The 20,054-nt window shown below is 41.4% G+C and overlaps 1 protein-coding gene across 1 annotated transcript in view; it reads right to left on the bottom strand.

The window, feature by feature from the left end:
• Positions 1-19,655, bottom strand: part of PIK3C3 (phosphatidylinositol 3-kinase catalytic subunit type 3) — a gene marked incomplete in the record, with an annotated part of 1,653,126 nt that extends 1,633,471 nt beyond the window's left edge. The window contains 1 exon segment of the mRNA XM_044074431.1: positions 19,389-19,655. Coding sequence (XP_043930366.1) covers positions 19,389-19,456 — 68 coding nt within the window.
• Between the last annotated feature and the right edge of the window lie 399 nt (positions 19,656-20,054).

Here is a 20,054-nt window from a genome sequence, read left to right on the forward strand (position 1 = left end):
TTTTAGTACTTAATAAATAAGCACCTATCCAGGCATGTCTAAGGGTCAGCTCCCGGTGTTTTCTCCTGTCTACCTGATGAATCTGGGCATCTTGGGGCAATGCAGCAATTGCCTCATGTACACAGACAACCCTCTCCTACCATCCAACACTACAACCTGTGAGAGATGCACTTATATAGCCAAACTGGAAGCAAAGCTCTCTTCACCAAAGACTGGACTAGACAGTCCAGAGGAGAAGGTAAACACTTGCACCACACCACACTCATCACATAGTCCCTCAAAACCTACACCAAAAAACACACATAGAAACACAAAACACACTCGCGGAGGCTCTCAATAAAAACCTGCCCAAGCAACAGGAACCTCCAAAGCAGAAACGCAAGCAAACTCCACCCCCCAACACAACCCAAATGACACATAGCCCACAATCTCAGTGTGCTACTCAACCACAGCCCATAAGGCATAACAATGTACCCAACACTCTAGTCATAGATAACTCTAAAGTCAGGCACACTGATGTTCCACTCACCAGGCTAAACAAGGAGAAAGTTACTGTTCGCTGTCTGTCGAGTGCCAGGATCCGCCACATAACGCACGCACTCAGGTCACTCCACAACAAGTACAAATATGACTCTGTCATTGTCCATGTTGGTGTGAATGACCTGAGACATACCTCCTTGGACTACATGAAAAGAGACATGGAGGCGCTCTCTGATTTTGTCACCCAGGCAGGTATGACCCTAGCCCCGAGTAGCATCCTGCCATCACCCAGAATGATACCACAGTACATGACTTGACTTCAACAATTGGATCAGCTTTTTGTGTCATTCTAAGGGGATCCAATATTTGTCTGCCTGGGATGACATGATCGACATACCACGATGCTTTGCCAGAGATGGCCTGCACCAGTCGCCTTTCGGATTCCGGATACTGGCTAAGGCTCTTGCCACACCTACAGTGCCTTTTTAGGCAAGGTTCAAAGGACAACTTCACCACCATAACAGGTACAAGCAAGCAAAATCTGAGGTTAATGCTACGCAATGCTAGAAGTCTAAACCTAAAAATGCATTCACTCGAGGCACTCCTTAAAATGGAGAACATCGACATCTGTACAGTGACAAAGACCTGGTTCAAATCTCCAGTGAGCACCCCTGCATTACCAGGCTATAATTCATACCACACCTTTCAGCAACCTAACCCGGACCGAAGCACTAAAGGTGGAGGCGTATCCATATTCAAGGATATCCACACCTCCAGGCTAGTTGCACAGTATAATGCATCTGAGATTATCCAAGTGCAACTAACTTTGGGCAAGACCGCAATCCAAATTGTAGCTTGCTACAGACCCCCCCCCACCATGCCCCAGGATTCCCACTCCTCATTTCTTGATGCACTGGAAAATATTAGGGTACAACCCAACACCCTAATAATGGGTGATTTCAACTACCCCACCATTAACTGGGAAAACTACTCATGTACCAACTCTTTTGCTCAACGTTTTCTGGAATTCATAAATTCCAACGCCTTGGATCAACTTATTCACACTCCCACCAGGGGCAGCAATATCCTAGACCTGGTCATTACCAACATGGGTGACCTGTGTTCCACACCAGTGGTCAATTCCTCAAGCTAATAACCCTAGACATCCACATCCCGCCTCCACCCCCCCATTAGGAAAACCACCATAAAAAAACTTCTCCAAAGCCAACTTCACACTTCTTAAGACAGAAGTGGCAAACTTCATGACACCCATGCAGACGGACAATAGAGGTATGACTGCTGAATCTTACACAAATGCACTTTATAAACACTTACACGAGTGCATGGATCGTGCTATCCCTAACAGAACCAAGATGCTATCCTCCAAAAAAAGGAAGACAATCTGGTGGTCTTCTGCCATAAACAAACTCTACAACAGAAGAAAGAAACTGTTGCAAAAAAGAGTAAAACCCCATGATTGGAGGAGCTCCCTGGTCAGCCTCAGTAAGAAGCTGAGATCCCTCATAAAATCCTCCAAAGCTAATTATGAAAACAAAATTGCCACTGACTCTAAAGACAACCACAAAGCATTCTATAGCTATGTCAAGAATCTCAATGGCAACACTCAGATCTGCTCTGAATTACAGCACAATGGCACTAAATATACAGAACCAACTGATATTGCCAACATCTTGGCAGATAGGTTCAGTGCTAACTTTACCCCCCTCTCACCCCCTAGAGGGCCCATCTCTTTACCAGAAGAATGCAAAGTTCCTGTAATCATGGCTGCACAGGTAAAAAAAAACAAACACTCTCCAAAGCCAAGAACACAGCATCCATGGGACATGACAATATCCCAGGCTGCGTTCTACACGAACTACAGAACGAACTGGCACCCCACCTAAGTACCATGTTCAATCATAGCCTCACCTCAGGCTTTGTGCCCACTGAATGGTGCACTGCGACGGTTATCCCACTCCAAAAGGGGGAGCCACGACGGACTCCGGGAACTACAGCCCCATTAGCCTGACAAGCCTGGTCTGCAAGGCCATGGAACGTATCATCATGGAACTCAGAAACAAAGACATTGGTAATCTCCAAACTCTGGACCCCACCCAGTTCAGGTTTGTAAAAGGCAGATCATGTCTCCTAAAACTGATAGATTTCTTTGAAGCAGTCACCAAAGCCATAGATGAGGGTAAGGTGGTTCACACAGCCTATCTAGATCTCGCCAAGGCTTTCGACACCATCCCCCACTCTGGAATTATAGATACTCACTAAACTAGGTTTAAATCCCAGTGTCACAAAATGGTTTGCCAACTGGCTCACGGACAGAACCCACACTGTGAAAGTAGCAGACTCCAAATCCGACTTCAGACCAGTGACAAGTGGAGTACCACAGGGTTCAGTTCTGGGTCCTCTCCTGTTTGGTATCTACTTTTCTGAAGTACAGGCTAACACAGAAGGTCTTTGGTTAATGAAGTTTGCAGATGACTGAAAACTGGGAGCCATAATTGAAACTCCTAACAATGTGGACATCCTACAAAAGGCCACACTGAGATAGATGCCTGGTGTCAAAGCAATGGCCTGAAGCTCAATGCCAAAAAGTGCACTGTCATCCCCTTTGGTAAAAACTCTGTACCCATGAACTACCACATAGGCGGTAGTCTACTTAACACCGAAGGTGTGATAAGAGACCTTGGGACACAGGTGGACAGTAGTCTCTCCTTTGATAATCACATCGCCACAGTCAGGAAATCCTTCTACGTGGCACACCTCATCACAAAAGGTTTCTCATCCAGAAAAAAAGAGGTCATTGTTCCCCTCTACTCATCACCCATCAGACCCATTATAGAGTACAGCGCCCCTTTTGGTATGTACCGCACAAGATGAAAGTTACAGTCATGGCTGCTCACTTTTGCTCATATGCCTGTACATTTTTGTTTTTATTTATTTTTGGATTGTATTTTTGATGGATCTAAAGCAGCATTTTTCTTTTTGCAAAACCACTAATGAAAACAATGCATGAGGTTTTAAATGTTTTAATGTCGGAATAACTATCCCATTCATCATACGCCCCATTCTGGATTAATTACTCTGAATAGAATAATATTTTAAGAATGTACAAATGTAGGATGAAACTCCTGACAGGGTCCCAAAAATATCCTAATTAATATAGCTGCATTGGACCAGTATGGAAGACAGCAGTGCATATTCCCGTTATGTTCCTGGTGACAGTTTGCATTTGGTAACTTGATTATTAAGGTAAGACTTGTACATAACTTTCCTTCTTTTATTTCAACCTTCTGAATACCAGTACTGTGGCTAGTACCTGCTATACACATATTTGGTTGTCACTAGTGAGATTCAAACCCAAAGTAGATTTTACTTACATTTTATGACCTACTAGCATATAAGATGCAAGAGGTTATATTCCACATTTGAAACAGTAGATTCTTGCATTTAATTTCACTCCTTTTACAATGGAAAAAGGCCACAAGATTACACACACTTTGCAGACCAAATGTTTTACTAATACAAAACAGCAAAAAGAAAAAAAATATCTAGTTTCTTTAAATCTGTTTTCCTTGATCTGGCATCAGTCCTGCCACCACAGTCTCAACATACCCCCCAAAAATCACAAAATTACATATGCAGGTGTTTGACAGCTTTTGTTTAATTTCAAATGAACAGAAAGTACTGCTATGTTAGGAAATTATCTGTAAATGTTAAGAGTATATTCGCTGTTGCAGTACCCACTCTTGGGATTCCAACTTACATCAGCTCAAAGGCCAGCATGAATATCAGGAGGTTCCACCTACGCCCCTCCCCCCAGGCTTGTTGGACTCTTTCTGACATCAGGATATCAGAAGTATAAAGGGTAGACAACCAATGCTATATTCAAGTCTGTGTTGACCAAGTTAAGTCAGCACAAGCCCCCAAATTCAGAAAAAGGGATTTGGGAAAATAAAGACTGGGTGTGTATGAAGGGTACCCATTCAAACCATATGGAAGCAAACAAGACAGAGGTGTTGGAGCGAAGGAGGGAAACTGGTTCTGTAACAATGGGTATGCCTTAAAATCTACAAACTGTACTAAGTTTTTGTACTTAATTATTGAGTCTTGGGATGACTCCCAGATTTCACAAATGAGAAGGTGGCTGGCATGTGGAAGAAGGGGAGGACCAGACACAGCAAAAATGCCTTGGAAAACCTGTCAGAGCCCTGGCTATGGTCCATTGGTTATAATGTCTGCCAAATGTGTACAACAATGACCAGATGGCTGCTTCCAAGACAGCCTAGGTGGAAAACTCTCTAAGGAAGGCAGTGGTGGCAACTGTGGCCCTGGCAGAATGTTACAGAGTCAGTCATTGAAATTCACTCCTGGTTGTAACTACAAGTGCATGTCTGAAAATGTGAAGGTGCAAATAATTCACCTTTGAACAACAATTTGCCTTTCAACCCCCTATCTCGTGCAGTTCATAAAAAAAAAAAAATACTGGGAGGAATAAAGGAAAACAATGGAGTGAATGAAACATTCATTTCACCCTCCTATTCCCAAATATTGGAGAAATTAACCTACAAAATAATGTCCCTGCTACTGGAGATGAAATGGGAAAGTAGCCTAAAAGTAAGAACTCCCAAAATAGAAAATAACAGAAAGTCAAAAGAATGGATCTGGCCACCCATAGCCAAACCCTTAGAAGACAGCTAATTTAGCTACCTCACTTTCTCATCCCCAATCCCTAGAAAGCTCAACATAGTCCTTAAGCCACCTTTATCTTCCCCAGCAGCCCATAAACACTGCAAGACAGTTCACCCTCTTCAAACACAACTGATTAGACATCACAAAGGACACACGAGTTCTTGAAACTGACTCAAAGGGTTGTCCATTTCAAAAATGCAAGGAATCCCTCCACCCCAAAAGACCATCAAGAACTAGAATATAAAAATATTTGAACAAGGAGCCACAAAACCAGGCCATGTACACTTAAGTCTAGTTGTTCCTAGTACCAAGAAAAGATGGATCATTAGCCACTATGTGGCATAGAGTCAAAGCCCCGACTACACCACACGTGACCTAAGTTTGAATAGCAGCTTTGTTGCTTGTAATAGCTGTCAATAAAGGAATGGAGTGAGTAGTCATTGCCTGCTCACCCATCCTGGGGTGGATGGTTTGGCTCAACACGAGTGACATGTAGAACAGTACTAGGTGTCATGAGTCCATACTGAAATGAGTGGAACCCTTGAAGGGCAACTACAGCAGATTTTTAGAAGAGTTGTTGCAGGAGACAGGGTGCTCCAATAGGGGAGAAGACAGGTCATCCAGCAGGAACAGCAGACCTAACCTGCTCCCTACAAGTGTATGAGCTGATGGGAGATTAGTGGGCAGGAATTAAAGGGCCATAGAGATCTTGGCTGCCCAAGAATCCCTGACTCCATCAAACACTGAACAAATGGGCAATTTGGGTGCAGCAAGAGAAGCCACCAGGCTTAGTCCTGCAGAGATGCAAAGAAGAAAAAAAAAATATGGACCTGGCAAAGCTTAACAACATCCTAAAAATTCACATATCCAGAATGTTGACTTTGGTGGCCCTCTTGCACTTAACTCCCTAAGCATTTATGGTAACAATGGATTTAAAGGATACTTACGTCCACATTCCAGCTCACAAAGGTCGCAAGTCTTTTAATTTAGCAAGTGCAGCCAGAGTACAAAATGTCTGGCTGCAGGAATTGCCAACGTCAGAGCCAGGGGTGTTTACATATCCACTTACCTTGATGGCTGCCAGGGCTAGGAATTACAGCCAGGATTGTATCCAGAGCCTGGATTTCTTCCTCAGTACCCCAAACTCCGATCTAAATAGTCAAGTAAGTAATATTTTACTTCCTTCCCCACTGTAATACAATCACATAATTATTACATGTAATTAGCAGGTGGTGTAGGGGGGGCTTGCTCCCTGCAAAAAAAGGAGGCTTTTTGTTTCTTGTTTAGGTTTCAATTTATGGGTTTTCGATGAGCCTGGTTCAATGTTGCAACATTCTCTGTTGTGAATATTTGTTTACTTTTTATCTTTACCGCCTGATTAAATATTTCTACACCTCCCTATGCAAAACGTGTATGCTTTTAAAATATGTCTTAAAAAAAGAAAGAAAACAAAAAAGAAAGTACCTGGTTTTGTCAAAAAGTCACATGCACTTAGAAAACTTCTGCACGAATTTCATATAGGTTCATAGGTGGTTACTAGGTTAATGGCCTTAGGGCCTTTACAACCCTAATCGTGTTATACCCATGTTCCTTAATTAACCTTGGTTAGATGGTCATTACTCACAGAGTGAGTCTATGTTCAGCACGGACTGCTCCTGTCCATGAGGGACATAGGTGCCACCCCCGGGGTGAATATACGGTCTCCCATCCATTTGTCTAGGTTGCGTTTGAATAGGGTCATTGAGGAGCTCTGCTGCACGTGAATTGGGAGATTATTCCAGTGGAGTGGCAATTTCTGGGAGATATATCTGTCTGTCCAGCATGTTAATGTCACAAGCTAAGTTGAGATCCCTGGAGCGAGTGACTTTTGTCCCATTTGATTTGCAGATGTGCAGCATTCCCACTAGGGCAGGGTCACAGACTGCTCTGTAGGCCAGGCACAGGTGACCTCCTGTCAGCAGCCTGTATGATATAGAGTACAGTGACAGGGCTTACAGTCTTTCCAAATAGGTCATGTTTTGGAGGTCCTGAATTTTCTTGGTGAGAAGCCTTTGTGGGAGCATCAGCTGCTGCTGCAGGTGTCTGGTGAGGTACATGCAAAAGGGAGTGTTGTATTCTATTAGTGGTCTGATGAGGGTTGAGCACAGAGGAGTTATAACATCCTTAGTCTTCAATGTGATCCCCTTAAGAGATGTGCAACGTAGAAGGATTTCCTTACCACTGTGAACACATGGTGACTGAAGTTTAGATTGCTATCAACCTGTGTTCCCAACTCTTGCACCACTGGGTTTGAGCTTACGGGAGGTACTGTCAATATTGAAATTTGCAGGGACTTCCTCTTTGCCAAACAGGATAATAATATACTTTTTTTGCATTTAGTTTTAAGCCTCAGCTTTAGCACCAATCATGTGTCTGTGTTAGCCCCCTTTGTAATATGTTAACATTGTTTAGGGACTTAATGATTGCTCCTAGTTTGTAATCATCGGCAAACTTTGTATGTCACAGGCCATCTACTTTCACCTGGACTTCTGAGAAATAGACAGTAGAGGGCCCAGCACAGCTCTCATCGGCAAACTTTGTATGTCACAGGCCATCTACTTTCACCTGGACTTCTGAGAAATAGACAGTAGAGGGCCCAGCACAGCTCCTTGTGTATGCCACTAGTAACTAGTCTACTGCTAGAGGTGGCATCCCAACTTTGACAGTATGCATTCGTCGGTAAGCCAGTTGGCTACCCATCTAGAGACATATGGGTTAATCCTCAGCTGGGAGAGTTTCTCAATGATGCCAGAGTGGGAGATTGTGTCAAAAGCCTTAGCTAAGTCAAGACAGGTGGTATGTACTGTTTTGCTTCATCCAGGGCTTTGGTGACATTCTTGAAGTAGTCCCCAGGTTCAACAAGCATGGCCTACCGTTAAAGCCAAACTGGGTCATATCAAGAGTTTGAATGTTGCCTATGTCTTTGTTGAGACAGTCCATGATGATTCTTTCCATATCCATGCATATAAGACTAGTTAGACTTATGGGTCTATAGTTCCCAGGGCAGGTTGATGGACCCCCCTTTGTACAAGGGGATTACTGTTGCTGTTCTCCACTCTGCTGAAACAAAGTCAGTGCTCAGGCTGAGGTTAGAGAGAGTACCAAGTAGTTTCACTAGGTCTTGTTTTAGATTGTTTAGTAGATGCCTGGGATGTTATCTGGTCCCATTGGCCTTGGAGAGAGCGGATATGACCTACTCTTTGTTGATTATAGGTAGAGGACTGGTGTCATGTATGCTTTGGGGTATGGCTGGAGGGGACAGGGGGGTGAAGTTTGCACCAAATCTGTCAGCTAGCAGGTTGGCAATTTCCTCAGGTTCAGTAGGAGAGGTGCTGTCCATTGTAAGTTCGGCACATAGCTAGACAGTCCCTTTTAGATTGTGGCTGCAACTAAAGAATGCATTATGATTATCCTTAGCTAGGGATGCTAGTTTAGCTTTGTAGCTAGTTTACAGGACTTTACAAGATATCTGATTTGCTTGTTCAAGGTGCGGAGGGTAGTCTTTTTCTGCTAAGTTTCCCCTTGTTCTTAGTCATCAGTTTCTTCCTTTTGTTATCTAACCTATTTATACAAGGTCCACCAGGGTGGTCTGTTTTTTCAGGAGGGCCTGGTTTTGATCGGGTCAGGTACAGCTGAGTCTATACAGTTGTCTAAGTGGTTATACAGGACATCTGTGCACTCCTCTGCATGGAAGTCAATGTTGGCTATATCAGCAAGGGGTTTGAAACTTTTCATACCATCGCCTAGTAGGCTGTAGTTTGCGATAGAGAATTTTTTCAGCTTTTTTTGCTCCTGTGGGTGTGTCAGGTCTGATCGTTGCTTCGAATGAGACAGACCTATAGTCTGACCTTAACAGCGAGAGTCAGAACACACAGGGTAGAGTGAATTTTGCTCCTGTGGGTGTGTCAGGTCTGATCGTTGCTTCGAATGAGACAGACCTATAGTCTGACCTTAACAGCGAGAGTCAGAACACACACGGTATAGTGAAGTGATGCCCCCATGTTGGTAAGCACTAAGTGTAGGAGATTTGAGCCCCTTGTGGGGGTGAAGACTAGCTGTTCCAGGGCATTTGTTCGGCCAAACTCCAGAAGACTTAGGGCGAGCATGTTTGTGCTCATGTATGTCATCCAATCAATGGAAGAATAGTTGAAATCTCCCATGACCAAAGTGTTTGGCTGTATAGTGAGTGACTCTAGTAAGTCCAGGTAGGTGGTGTGCTTCTCTTGGTTCATGGTGGAAGACCTACAGCTAACAATGATGTGGTAGGGTGTTTTACCTATAGTTAGTTGAACCTGGAGTAGCTTAAGACAGCCATACTGTTTAACCAGTCTCGACGTGTATTTGGCTTTAATGAAGATAGACACCCTTCCACCTTTGGTTCTTTCACAGTCATTTTGGGGTCTAAACAAGTGGCAGGTATTGCAGTCTTGCACAGCTGGGGTGCTCTCTGCGGCCTTGAACCATGTTTCAATGAGTGCACAGATGTCAGCATCTTCCAAGGTGAGGAGTGCTTCCAGGGAGTGCAGTTTCCTGTTTAGGCACCTAGCATTAAGCAGGAGAACATTGAGTTTGTCTTGAATGGATTTTTTTTTACATTGGAAATTTTGTTGTTTCAACATTGCCTAAAAAAATGCACTATGGGGGAGGCAAGCACCTTTGCCAGTATCCAAAAGCCTAGAGGAGGCAGGTGAAGATCATCTCTGGCAAAGCAGTGTGGTCCATCAACCATGTCTTCTCAGCCTGACAGATAGTGAATCTCCCTCGATTGATACCAGAAGCTAAGCCAATTGTTGAAGTAAATCATTTTTTGTTTATATTGTGGCATCATCCTGGGTTGAGGTAGAATGCAGCCAGGAAGAGTGACATACTTGCCTGGGACACACAATCTGAGAGTTCGGTCACATCTCCCTTCGTATAGTCCCGAGAGGTATGTCTCAAGTCATTCATTTCAACATGTAGTATGACAGAGTCATAAAGGTAATTGCTGTTGATTGACTTGAGTGTGTGTATGATCTGGTGGGTCCTGGCACCTAACAGGATGGTGACAGTGGCCTTCTCCTTGTCCAGCCTGGTGAGGGTGACATCTGTGTTTCACTATGGAGTCGCCTATGACCAGGACATTTGGTTTTGAGGTGTTTTGCCTAACAGGCTTATTTGCTGAGACACTGGTGTGTGTGTGTTATGTGTACTACATTCTATTTGCTTTGCAGTGTGCGTGCGCACGCAAGTGGTTTGCACTTGGGAGGTCTTATCTTTTGATAAGCTTCTACTGAGTACCTCTGTGTGTATGTGGGTTTATGAGTTGTTACATTGTTTTGTGTGAGAGGTGATGTCTGTGTGCTGACAACCTGTTTGCTATCTGGTTTGTTGTTACATGAGAGAATGGATTCCAAATTCATAGTGTAATTACTTCTCTCACATATTGTATTTGTTTGTTTTAGTACTAAGAGGTTGTCAGTACACATGAGGCAATTACTACACTCAGGATGCCCATGTCAATCAGGCTGGAGAAATGGTTGAAAACTGACCATCCATTATGTCAGGTTTTTACCACAACTACTACTGGGGAGTCAGCTAGTTTGACCAGACTTTGGTCTAGGATTAACAAAGAGGCTTACTTTATTGAAGACTGGGGGTGAAAACTATGGCAACGCTTCCCAGTGTGCAACTGAGTTTCCTGCAATGCAGCAGGAAGTTTGGGAGGGTTCACTAACAGATGTCTAGAAGAAAATTGTCTTTCAAGAAGTTTGGTCTATACAGAGCACTGCTGAATCCCATTGCAAGGTGTGCAGCTACATACAAAAGTGAGGCTTAAATACAAGCAAAATGAAGTACTTTTAAGCTAAACTACCAATGGGAAAGAACACAATGAACTTTCCTCTAGTAATCTTTAACACAGATGAGGCTCAGACTACACACTTCTGCCACAAGGGTGCAGGCAGGGCCCTCCTAATGTGAAAGTGTAACAATACAGTTTAGATTCAGCAGACTTGAATCTAGTTTATGCTATGTACCAGCAACTTAACAGAACAGCTTTTTTTTAAGTGGATAAAAATACAGTAAAATCAGCAAAATAATAAAATAGAGTCAGCAAAGTATATAAATATATCATAGGAACATAGGAGATTACTAGGCTAATGGCCCTGGGGTCCTTAAATGTCTAGCCAAGAGTTTATGCCCAAAAAGAAACCTCAATCAGCACCTGTCATCCCTGGACACAGGTGGAACCCCTGGGACAAATTTGTGGTTTCCCATCCGCTCATCAAGGTTGTGCTTGAAGACAGTCACAGAGGTACTCTGTTTGAAGTATATGAAAAGTCTATTCCAGAGATGGGGCAGCCTCTGGGAGACAAACCTGTCTCTCCAGCAGGTTTTGTTGATGTTGCATATTAGATTCAGGCCTTTTGAACAGGTAATGCCGGAGGAGTTAGACTTATGGATATGGAGCATCTCTAGTAGGGCAGGGTCCAAGACACATCACCTCTGAGCGATCTGTACAATACAGAGTAGAGTGATAGTGATTTGAGCCTGTCTGCATTGGACAGGTATTGGAGACCATGGATTCTCTTTATGAGGTATTTCTGTGGCCTTTCCAGTTGGTGCAGATGTTTGGAGAGGTACATACTGTCACTTTCGTGTTAGGACACAAATAAATGAATCTTCATGGGATCTGTTCAAGCAGCTTTATTACACACGAACACATTACTACTGTTGACTATTGACTCTAACTTAAGCAACTTATATACACTTAATGACTAAGATCATGCATGCTCACTCCCTAGCTGCTCTTACAAAATGGCGCCAAGGTTGTGCACATACAGCCTCTCATGCTTCTTAAAGATACAAGCACCCACACTTTACACTCTGATCTACATCCTTACTCTGAGAAATAGAGCATGCAATTGTCACGAAACTGTTTAGCATGCAGAAATCACAGGTAATCCATAAACATGCATTGTATATACCTATATATTGTATAATCAAGTCCACATTGCTGCATATTTCACATTTGGTTTAGATATTTGTCCATATCGTGTGACATAAAATTAGGAATTAGATTTGCAACTGAGACAGTTTCTGCAAAATGGTTGACCTGTGGAAAGTTCAAATCACTTTCTGGAACAGAATCAGACTTTTGAACACATTCTGGTCTGGAAACAATGTCTGACTCATTCTTTGAGTTAGAGCTTGCATCACAGACACAATGTTGTAAGTGCAATGATGATGATGATGATGATGGCGGTTCTGGTACAGGAAGAAGATGTTTGCGATTCCTCCTATACTCCACTCCTTCAGAATTTACCAAGTAAGATCTCGGCTCAGCACAGATGCCTGTAATCTGTCCTATTCGATCAAAACCTTTTGTTGTCTGGATTTATACTCTCCCTCCTTCCCTCAACAGACAAAGTAGTCTGCTCAATCTGTTGTAACTAGACTTCTGGATATTATGCTTCTTAAACAATTGAGCTTTGATGGCATTAGTGTTCTTCGACTTAGGCTGCAACAAACTTGAAGAAACAGGTAGAGTAGTTCTAGTTTTCCTGGCAAGTGGTCTTTGAGCAGGTCAGCCAAGAATATCATCACGAGGTATGTTTCTGAGATTAAGCAAATTTCAGAATACATCTGTATTTTTATGCTTTGACCTTTCAAGTAATTGCTTTGGATTGAGGATATTCAGGACTACTAGTGACATGTACAAACAAAGTCTTCTTTTTTGCAATTTCTGAAACAAACAACTTGTAAGTAAGTACCCATTGTCAAACAATGTGTGTGGACTACCTGAAATGAATGAAGAATGAACACTTCAACTAATAAATAAAGCAGTTAAGGGTAAGCTTGGTAGTAGATCTATCCTGAACCAATTTGAATAAGAGAGTCTCCCAGAACTAAGTACTGCTGATTGTTCCACTCAAAGATATCACTTGCTACATACAGTACATCAGGGCAGAATTGGACTAGCGGTTCTCTTTCTGAACTTTATCTGGTACTATTTCTTGTGTGCACTGAACACAAAGAAAAAAATCAAAAAAAACATCAATCAATATACTAATTCTTGTGCTCTTCTCTTAGCAGACGAGGTTCCTGGGTGACCACGATGTAAAATCTGAATGTATTCTTGTTGCAAAGAAGCAGAACAATAATTTTATGACCTTTGAAAATAATGCCATCTTCCATCAACAATTCATTTCTGTAAGGAAAATACACTTGCACTTACTTGAGTGATTACATAGATTGCTTTGATGCTATATCCCATTATAATATAGTGACAGCCGGTTGAAACTGGATCAGTCAGTATGATCTGCTCTCAATCAAGTTTAGTGGTGGTGGAAAAAATACGCATGACATCATCAAAAAAAAAAAACTCTGCTGCATCAAGTTCTTGTGTTGTAATTCTAGATCTGGATATAAGGTCTAAAGCAATTTACTTTTAGTGTAGACCAATTTGAAGTGTAAATTTTGCAATTTGAGCATCATTCTTTGTGTAATCTCGCTGCCAGGAAATGCACAGGCTTCTTTTAGTAAACTAAGGGCTGAAGATCAGCAATCTGAATTCAATCTGAATAAAATATAATATAATATAATCTTGGATGAGGCAAATAATACTATTGCCATCTTTCTCAATTTAAGCATACTGCATCTCAGTCATGTTTAGTTCGTTAATGTATAGACTACTGGTCTGGCCTCTTGAAGTGTAACTTTGCCAAAGCCAGCCAAATTGCAAAAAAAAAAAAACAAGCAACACAGGAAAAACAACTCTATCTTAATGTCTGGCAATTTCCTGCTTAAGGTCTTCAAATGCCCTTCCTGATGATTCTGATGCTGATGATGCAACAACTTGTGTGTTTGCTCTCTTAGTTTTTTGTGTTACTCACTCATCCTCAACTGTCTATTACCTTGGAAATAGGTATAAATTTACCTGAAAAAACTTGTAAAATTGTAAAAATTGCTGTCTGTCTGACATCTCTATAATAGCTGTTTTCAGGTTCTCAATTTTGCTTTCCTACTCTCTTAAACAAATGACCTATGTATGTAACTTCTGGAAGTCTGAATTTGCACTTCAGTGGACTGGACTAAGTTCACTTCGTGTGCTCTCTCTAGAATTTTCTTTAGGGTTCTGTCATGCTCTGCTTCACCATTACCTCCAACCAACAGATAGTCTACTATTACAGCACATGGATAATCTGAAAAAATTTGCTCCATTGCATGCTGGAAAACTTCACTTACAGAATTTATTCCAAATGGTATCTGTAAGGAATCTGCATCCGACAGAGTAACGAAAATAGTTAGAAGTGCGGATTTGCAATCTAGCATCACTTGCCAAAATGAACTCTCTGCATCCAAAACAGAAAATACAGTGGCATTCGGTATTAGAGCTGCAACTTCTTCAACTCTGCACATTGGATGATACGGTCTTTTTAATGCTTTGTTCAGATCTCTTGGGTCAATGCATAATCTGATTTCATCTGAGCCTTTTTTGTGAGCGGCTACCATGGATGACACCCATTCTGCTAGTTCTGTGACTGGACAAATCACACTTTGCTGCACCATTTTATCCAACTGAGCTTTAACTTTATCTTGCATCACTATCGGAACTCGTCTTGCTGGTCTGACTCCTGGAGTGATCTCGGAGTCTAACTTCATGGAATACACAACTGGAAGTTTGCCTAACTTGTCACTGAAAACATCAGCATACTCTAAGAAAATGGCTTCTGAAAAACTGGAACTTGGAACCGCACTTACATGATGAACTTCTTTAGCAAAAGAAAGCAGATTCATTCTTAAACTACCTTTGAGACCTAATAAAGACTGCACTAACCTTCGGACAACATTGAATAACAAGTTGTAACTGTTCTCAGCCAAATAACATGAAAGTATCATTGAAACTTCGGTTTGAATTTCTTCACTTCCATAAGTCTAGCATACTGGTTACATGGAGTTGTTCGTTAGTTCTCACTCTTGCAAACGTGTCGGCTGATACAACATTACACTTTGAACCAGTGTCTACTTTGAACTCAGTGGATTTTCCATTAATCCAGACTGTACAAAACACTTCATTTCTTGTTAATAAGTTCACTGCATCACCTCTTTCACCAAGCACTGATACACCATCCACACACCATCCACACAGAAAGCTGACTGTTTCGGTTCTACTTGATCAACTTGCTTTTTTGTGCAACCTTTCTTAATAACTGTGTGTGGCTTACTTGATCTGCAAAACTTTTGTAAACAATTTCATTTTTTCACATTTGTGACATTGCTGACCATATGCTAAGCACTTCTCTCTTTTACACTAATGATTCGCACCACAATTGCGACAGTTGACAAAGCTAGATTTGGGTTTTGCTGATTCACGTTTGTGTTGCACTGAGCAAGTACTGGAGCCCGCACCTTTCTTGGAACTTTCTGGAAAACCTTGTGGCTTCTCTGGAAATCCTGTAGCTGCCACGTGCTTAGGCCTGTTCTTGTTTTCCACGTGTTGCTTACTATCTACATGCACTCCGGAACCAACTGAAACCATGCTCTTGTCACCTGCAAGCATACTTGTGTGTTTTTCTGTACCTCATAGATCTGACAAATTTCTATGGCCTTGTTAAACATTAAATCACGGTCACAAAGTAAAATCTTTCTCACGGCAGCACTGTTAATACCACATACAAGCCTATCCTTTATCAGCTAATCTTTTAGATTACCAAACCAACAGGTTTTAGCTCTGTTTCTCAAGTCACTTATATAAGCTGCAAATGTTTCCATGGCTTCTGATCCCGAGTAAAACAAATGCCTCTCTAATGTAATATTTTTCTGGGGGTTGCACATTTCTCTAAACTTGCGCTTCAAACACTCAGGGTCCCTTGATTCAGCTTGTACAACAATATGGTGGTCTGCACCTTCTCCTTCATATACTGTTAGTGCATACACAATGAATGTTCTCTTTCTATGGCCATTGACCCAGCTAGGTTTAGCAAAATGAATGATCTTGTGCGTGCACCTCTATCTGTAAAAACTGCTTGTATGAAAATATCACACTCTTGCTCAAATATTCTCCAGCTCTCTGCAATATTTTGATCAAATACAAGTGGCAGGGGTTTTAAAAATCTGTCTGTCATATTAACACATACCAGCGAAGGGGGTTGCAAATAAGCATAAATATACACATAAGCACATATGACAGAATTAATGCCAATAATTGTTCAATGCCATTGTACTCTGAGCTTGTACCTTTCACTGGGCTTTTCGGAATTATGCGAATAAACAAACTCGTAGTACTTTCGAATAACTGGACTTTGCGAAATGAACAGCCATTTGTCATCAGTTATTAAAGTTGTCACTTTAAGAAACATTCGAGAACTTTACGATATGACTGAGTAATTCACAAACATTTTTTTACATTTTATTCAGCTGCTTTAATTGTAATTGTGTTCTTCCTGCTTGCTCTTAAGTGTTGAAGTTGTCTTATTGGGCTGTATTTATTACTGCTTGTTAGTAGCCTGATTACATGTGTCGGTTATTCTAACCCTCTAAGTTTTAGCACTTGGGCTTCAGGCCAGTTATTTTACATTTAAGAAGGTTTTTGTGGTCTACACCCTTGTGGAAAACCCTTATCAAACTCCTCTCTCCCCAAGTCCATCCAAGTTTCTAAACACTATACCTGGACAATTCCCATCAGTTTCTCCTGCCAGCCTGGTCGAAATGGGCATAATGAGACAGTCTAGCAACTGCCTCATGTTCACGGACAACCCTCTTCTCCTAGCACATAATTTTTCTACTTGCGAGAAATGCATCTATATCAGTAACCTGGAATCTATGCTCTTTCACACCTGAGTCAGTAACTTTGACAAAGAGGAGACTGCCAGCACAAACACCACACCACCCACATCACATAGACAAGCACAGCACACACCAACCTATACAGAGCTCTTCAATAAAAACTTACCTAAACAGCAGAGACCTCCAAAACACACTCATAAAAACATTCCACACACAGCACCAAGCACATCACAGACAACATACCAGTGTCTCACAAACACAGCCCACAAGGCATAGCAATAAACTCATACAGCCCATAAAATACAACATTAAAGCAAACATACTAATCATTCGCGACACAATTGTGAGACACACTGATGTCCCCCTCACCAGACTTGACAAGGAGAAGATCATGGTCAGTTGTCTGCTAGTGCCAGACCCCTCCACATCATGCTCACCCTTAAGAATCTCCACAACAGGTACAACTATGACTCTGTCATTGTCCATGTTGGTGGGAATGATTTGAGACATACCACCCTGGACTATATGAAGAGAGACATGATTGTGCTATCAAGTGTGTGTGTTCCAGGCAGTTATGACCCCAGCCAGAAGCAGCATCCTACCTTCACCAAGAATGATACCACAATGCCAACAAAAAATGGACTTCAACAATTGGCTTAGTTTCTGGCGTCATTCCAAGGGGATCCAGTATCTGTCTGCCTGGTATGACATGGTTGACGGGCCTCGATGCTTTGCCAGAGATGGCCTCCAATTGTCACCCCTGGGATTCAGGATTCTGGCCAAGGCCCTTGCCTCCCCCATTGTGTCTTTTTTAGGCAATGTCCCACAGACAAATCTTCCAACAGAACAGATCTATTAAAAAGCAAAATGAAGGTCATGCTGCTTAATGCTAGGAGCCTTAACCTGAAAATGCACTCACTGGAGGCTCTCCTAGCACTGGAAGATGCTGACATCTGTGCAGTGACGGAAACTTGGTTCAAGGCTGCAGAGAGCACCCCTGCCGTACCAGGCTATTCCTCATTCCACACATTCCGACCCCAAAATGAGGTTGGGAAGACTGAGGGAGGTGGAGTTTCTATTTTCATTAAAGATAATCACACCTCCAGACTAGTTTGCCAGCATTATTTGATATACTGAAATGTTTATTGTTTGGATTTGTTAATGTTTAAATTGATATCCATTTGTTTTCCTTTTATCACTACCACTGTTTTATTTACAGTTTTACTAAATTTGTTTAATCTATTCATGAAATATCTATTCATGAAATATGCACCAACTTTTATTTCAGTGTATACTTTTTTAATACTTGTTTGTTTGAATCCCTGCTTCCATTGGTATTGCTCTTTACTTCTTTTACTCTTGTTAGTTTTTTGCCATGTTTCTTCTCATTATTCACCCATTTCCAGCTTCTCTTTGTTGTCTACTACATATATTGTTACTATTCTATGCTGCATTGTGTGTGTGCTACTCATAATCATGTTTTTGTTGTTACACTTCTATGTCACTTCTATGTTTCATTTTCCTGCTAGCCCAAGTCATGGCTGAAGGCCATTTTACTTATTTATACATTAAATAAATATATAAAATCCAGACAATAATCACTATACACATACATAAGAAAAAGCACTGGTGTTGTAACTGTCTCAATTAGTAATTTAACATGACAGCCTCAGTTTGTTTATATGCTACAACTTGCTGCACAAGCAATAACACACTGGGCACCACTATTAGCCAAGCGTGGATAACTGTACTCCCAGCTAATAGGATGCCCGAAGACTCAGGAGAAAATGATGTCAGAGAATTTTAGACAGTGCTGTCACTCACCACTGACCCAGACAATCTATACTAAGTAACTCACGAACCGCACTACCCACTCAAACCCTTGTTTATATGCAAGAAAAAAGTTAACTGCAGTGCATTCCAAAAATAAAACTCAGTGTCGGAGTTTGTGCACTCTTGTCGTATCCATAAAATGCAATTATTAATCCCAGCACAGCATCTCTGCACTCTTGCAGTACATATAAAATGCAACAATTACTAATCCCAGCACAACGTCTCAAGTACCACAACAAACACACACTTTATTTCATCCATTTTACAGAAAATGTGCAAATGTCAAAAAATGGGAACTACTATGGATTGTCAGGATTTAGCACAGCGCATGCTATTATGTACTCCTGCCTATACAATGCAAATAATATAAGCTTAGTTTTATCACCATAAGAATGAGTTGCATACTATATTATCGTAAATAAAGCACTTCAACATCCTACGAGTTTGGGTTGACCATGAAATAACATATTTATACCTAATACAAATTACCCAGCTACCTAAAGGCACAATAAACAGAATGTGCATGTTTTCCCGTACCATATAGTATAAACATGAAAAACACTTACATTTTTAACTGGACATTTATATCCATATCACAGCTGTGCACGTAGTAAAATTTTTCAGAATCTCCCATAGCAGCTTTGGCAAAAACACAGTTCTTCTCTGTTCAGCAAATCAATATTACAATCTCAGAAAACTGCCGCTACTTGCCCAGTCCGAATTATGCAGCTTAAACAAGTGCAGGTAGATAGCAATACTATTTAACACTTACTAAACTACAACTTTTCTTCCTGTCTCGCAACGTACCCTGTACGGCTGAAAGGACCCTGCTGACAACACAGCTGACGTAACGGGGCGGGCAAATGTGCCAGGTTAGCTATTCGCGCCTGATTCAACCTTCTTACAGCAAGAACTTTGCTCTTTTCCATAAAAAATGTAGTTTTGTGTATTTATTAATATGTTTCTTATAAATAGTATATGAAATAGAAGTCATACCTCTCAAGTGTTGCTTATTAGGAAGAACGTACCTCATTTAGGATCTTAAAAAGTTCGCGTCCCTCGAAGTTCCACATTGAAAGGGTCTGTCACACATTTCGTGTTAGGAATTTTTAAGTGATGTCCATGATGAATAGAAATGAATCCTATATTAATGTATTAAAACATATTTATTATAAGTAAAACCAGCATAATTTAATCATCCTATGACCTTCCTATTTGAAGTTGTTAGTAAA

The sequence above is a fragment of the Protopterus annectens genome, chromosome 6.part0 (assembly GCF_019279795.1).
Source record: "Protopterus annectens isolate FY-2018-M chromosome 6.part0, PAN1.0, whole genome shotgun sequence".
Taxonomy (NCBI): Eukaryota; Metazoa; Chordata; order Ceratodontiformes; family Protopteridae; genus Protopterus; species Protopterus annectens.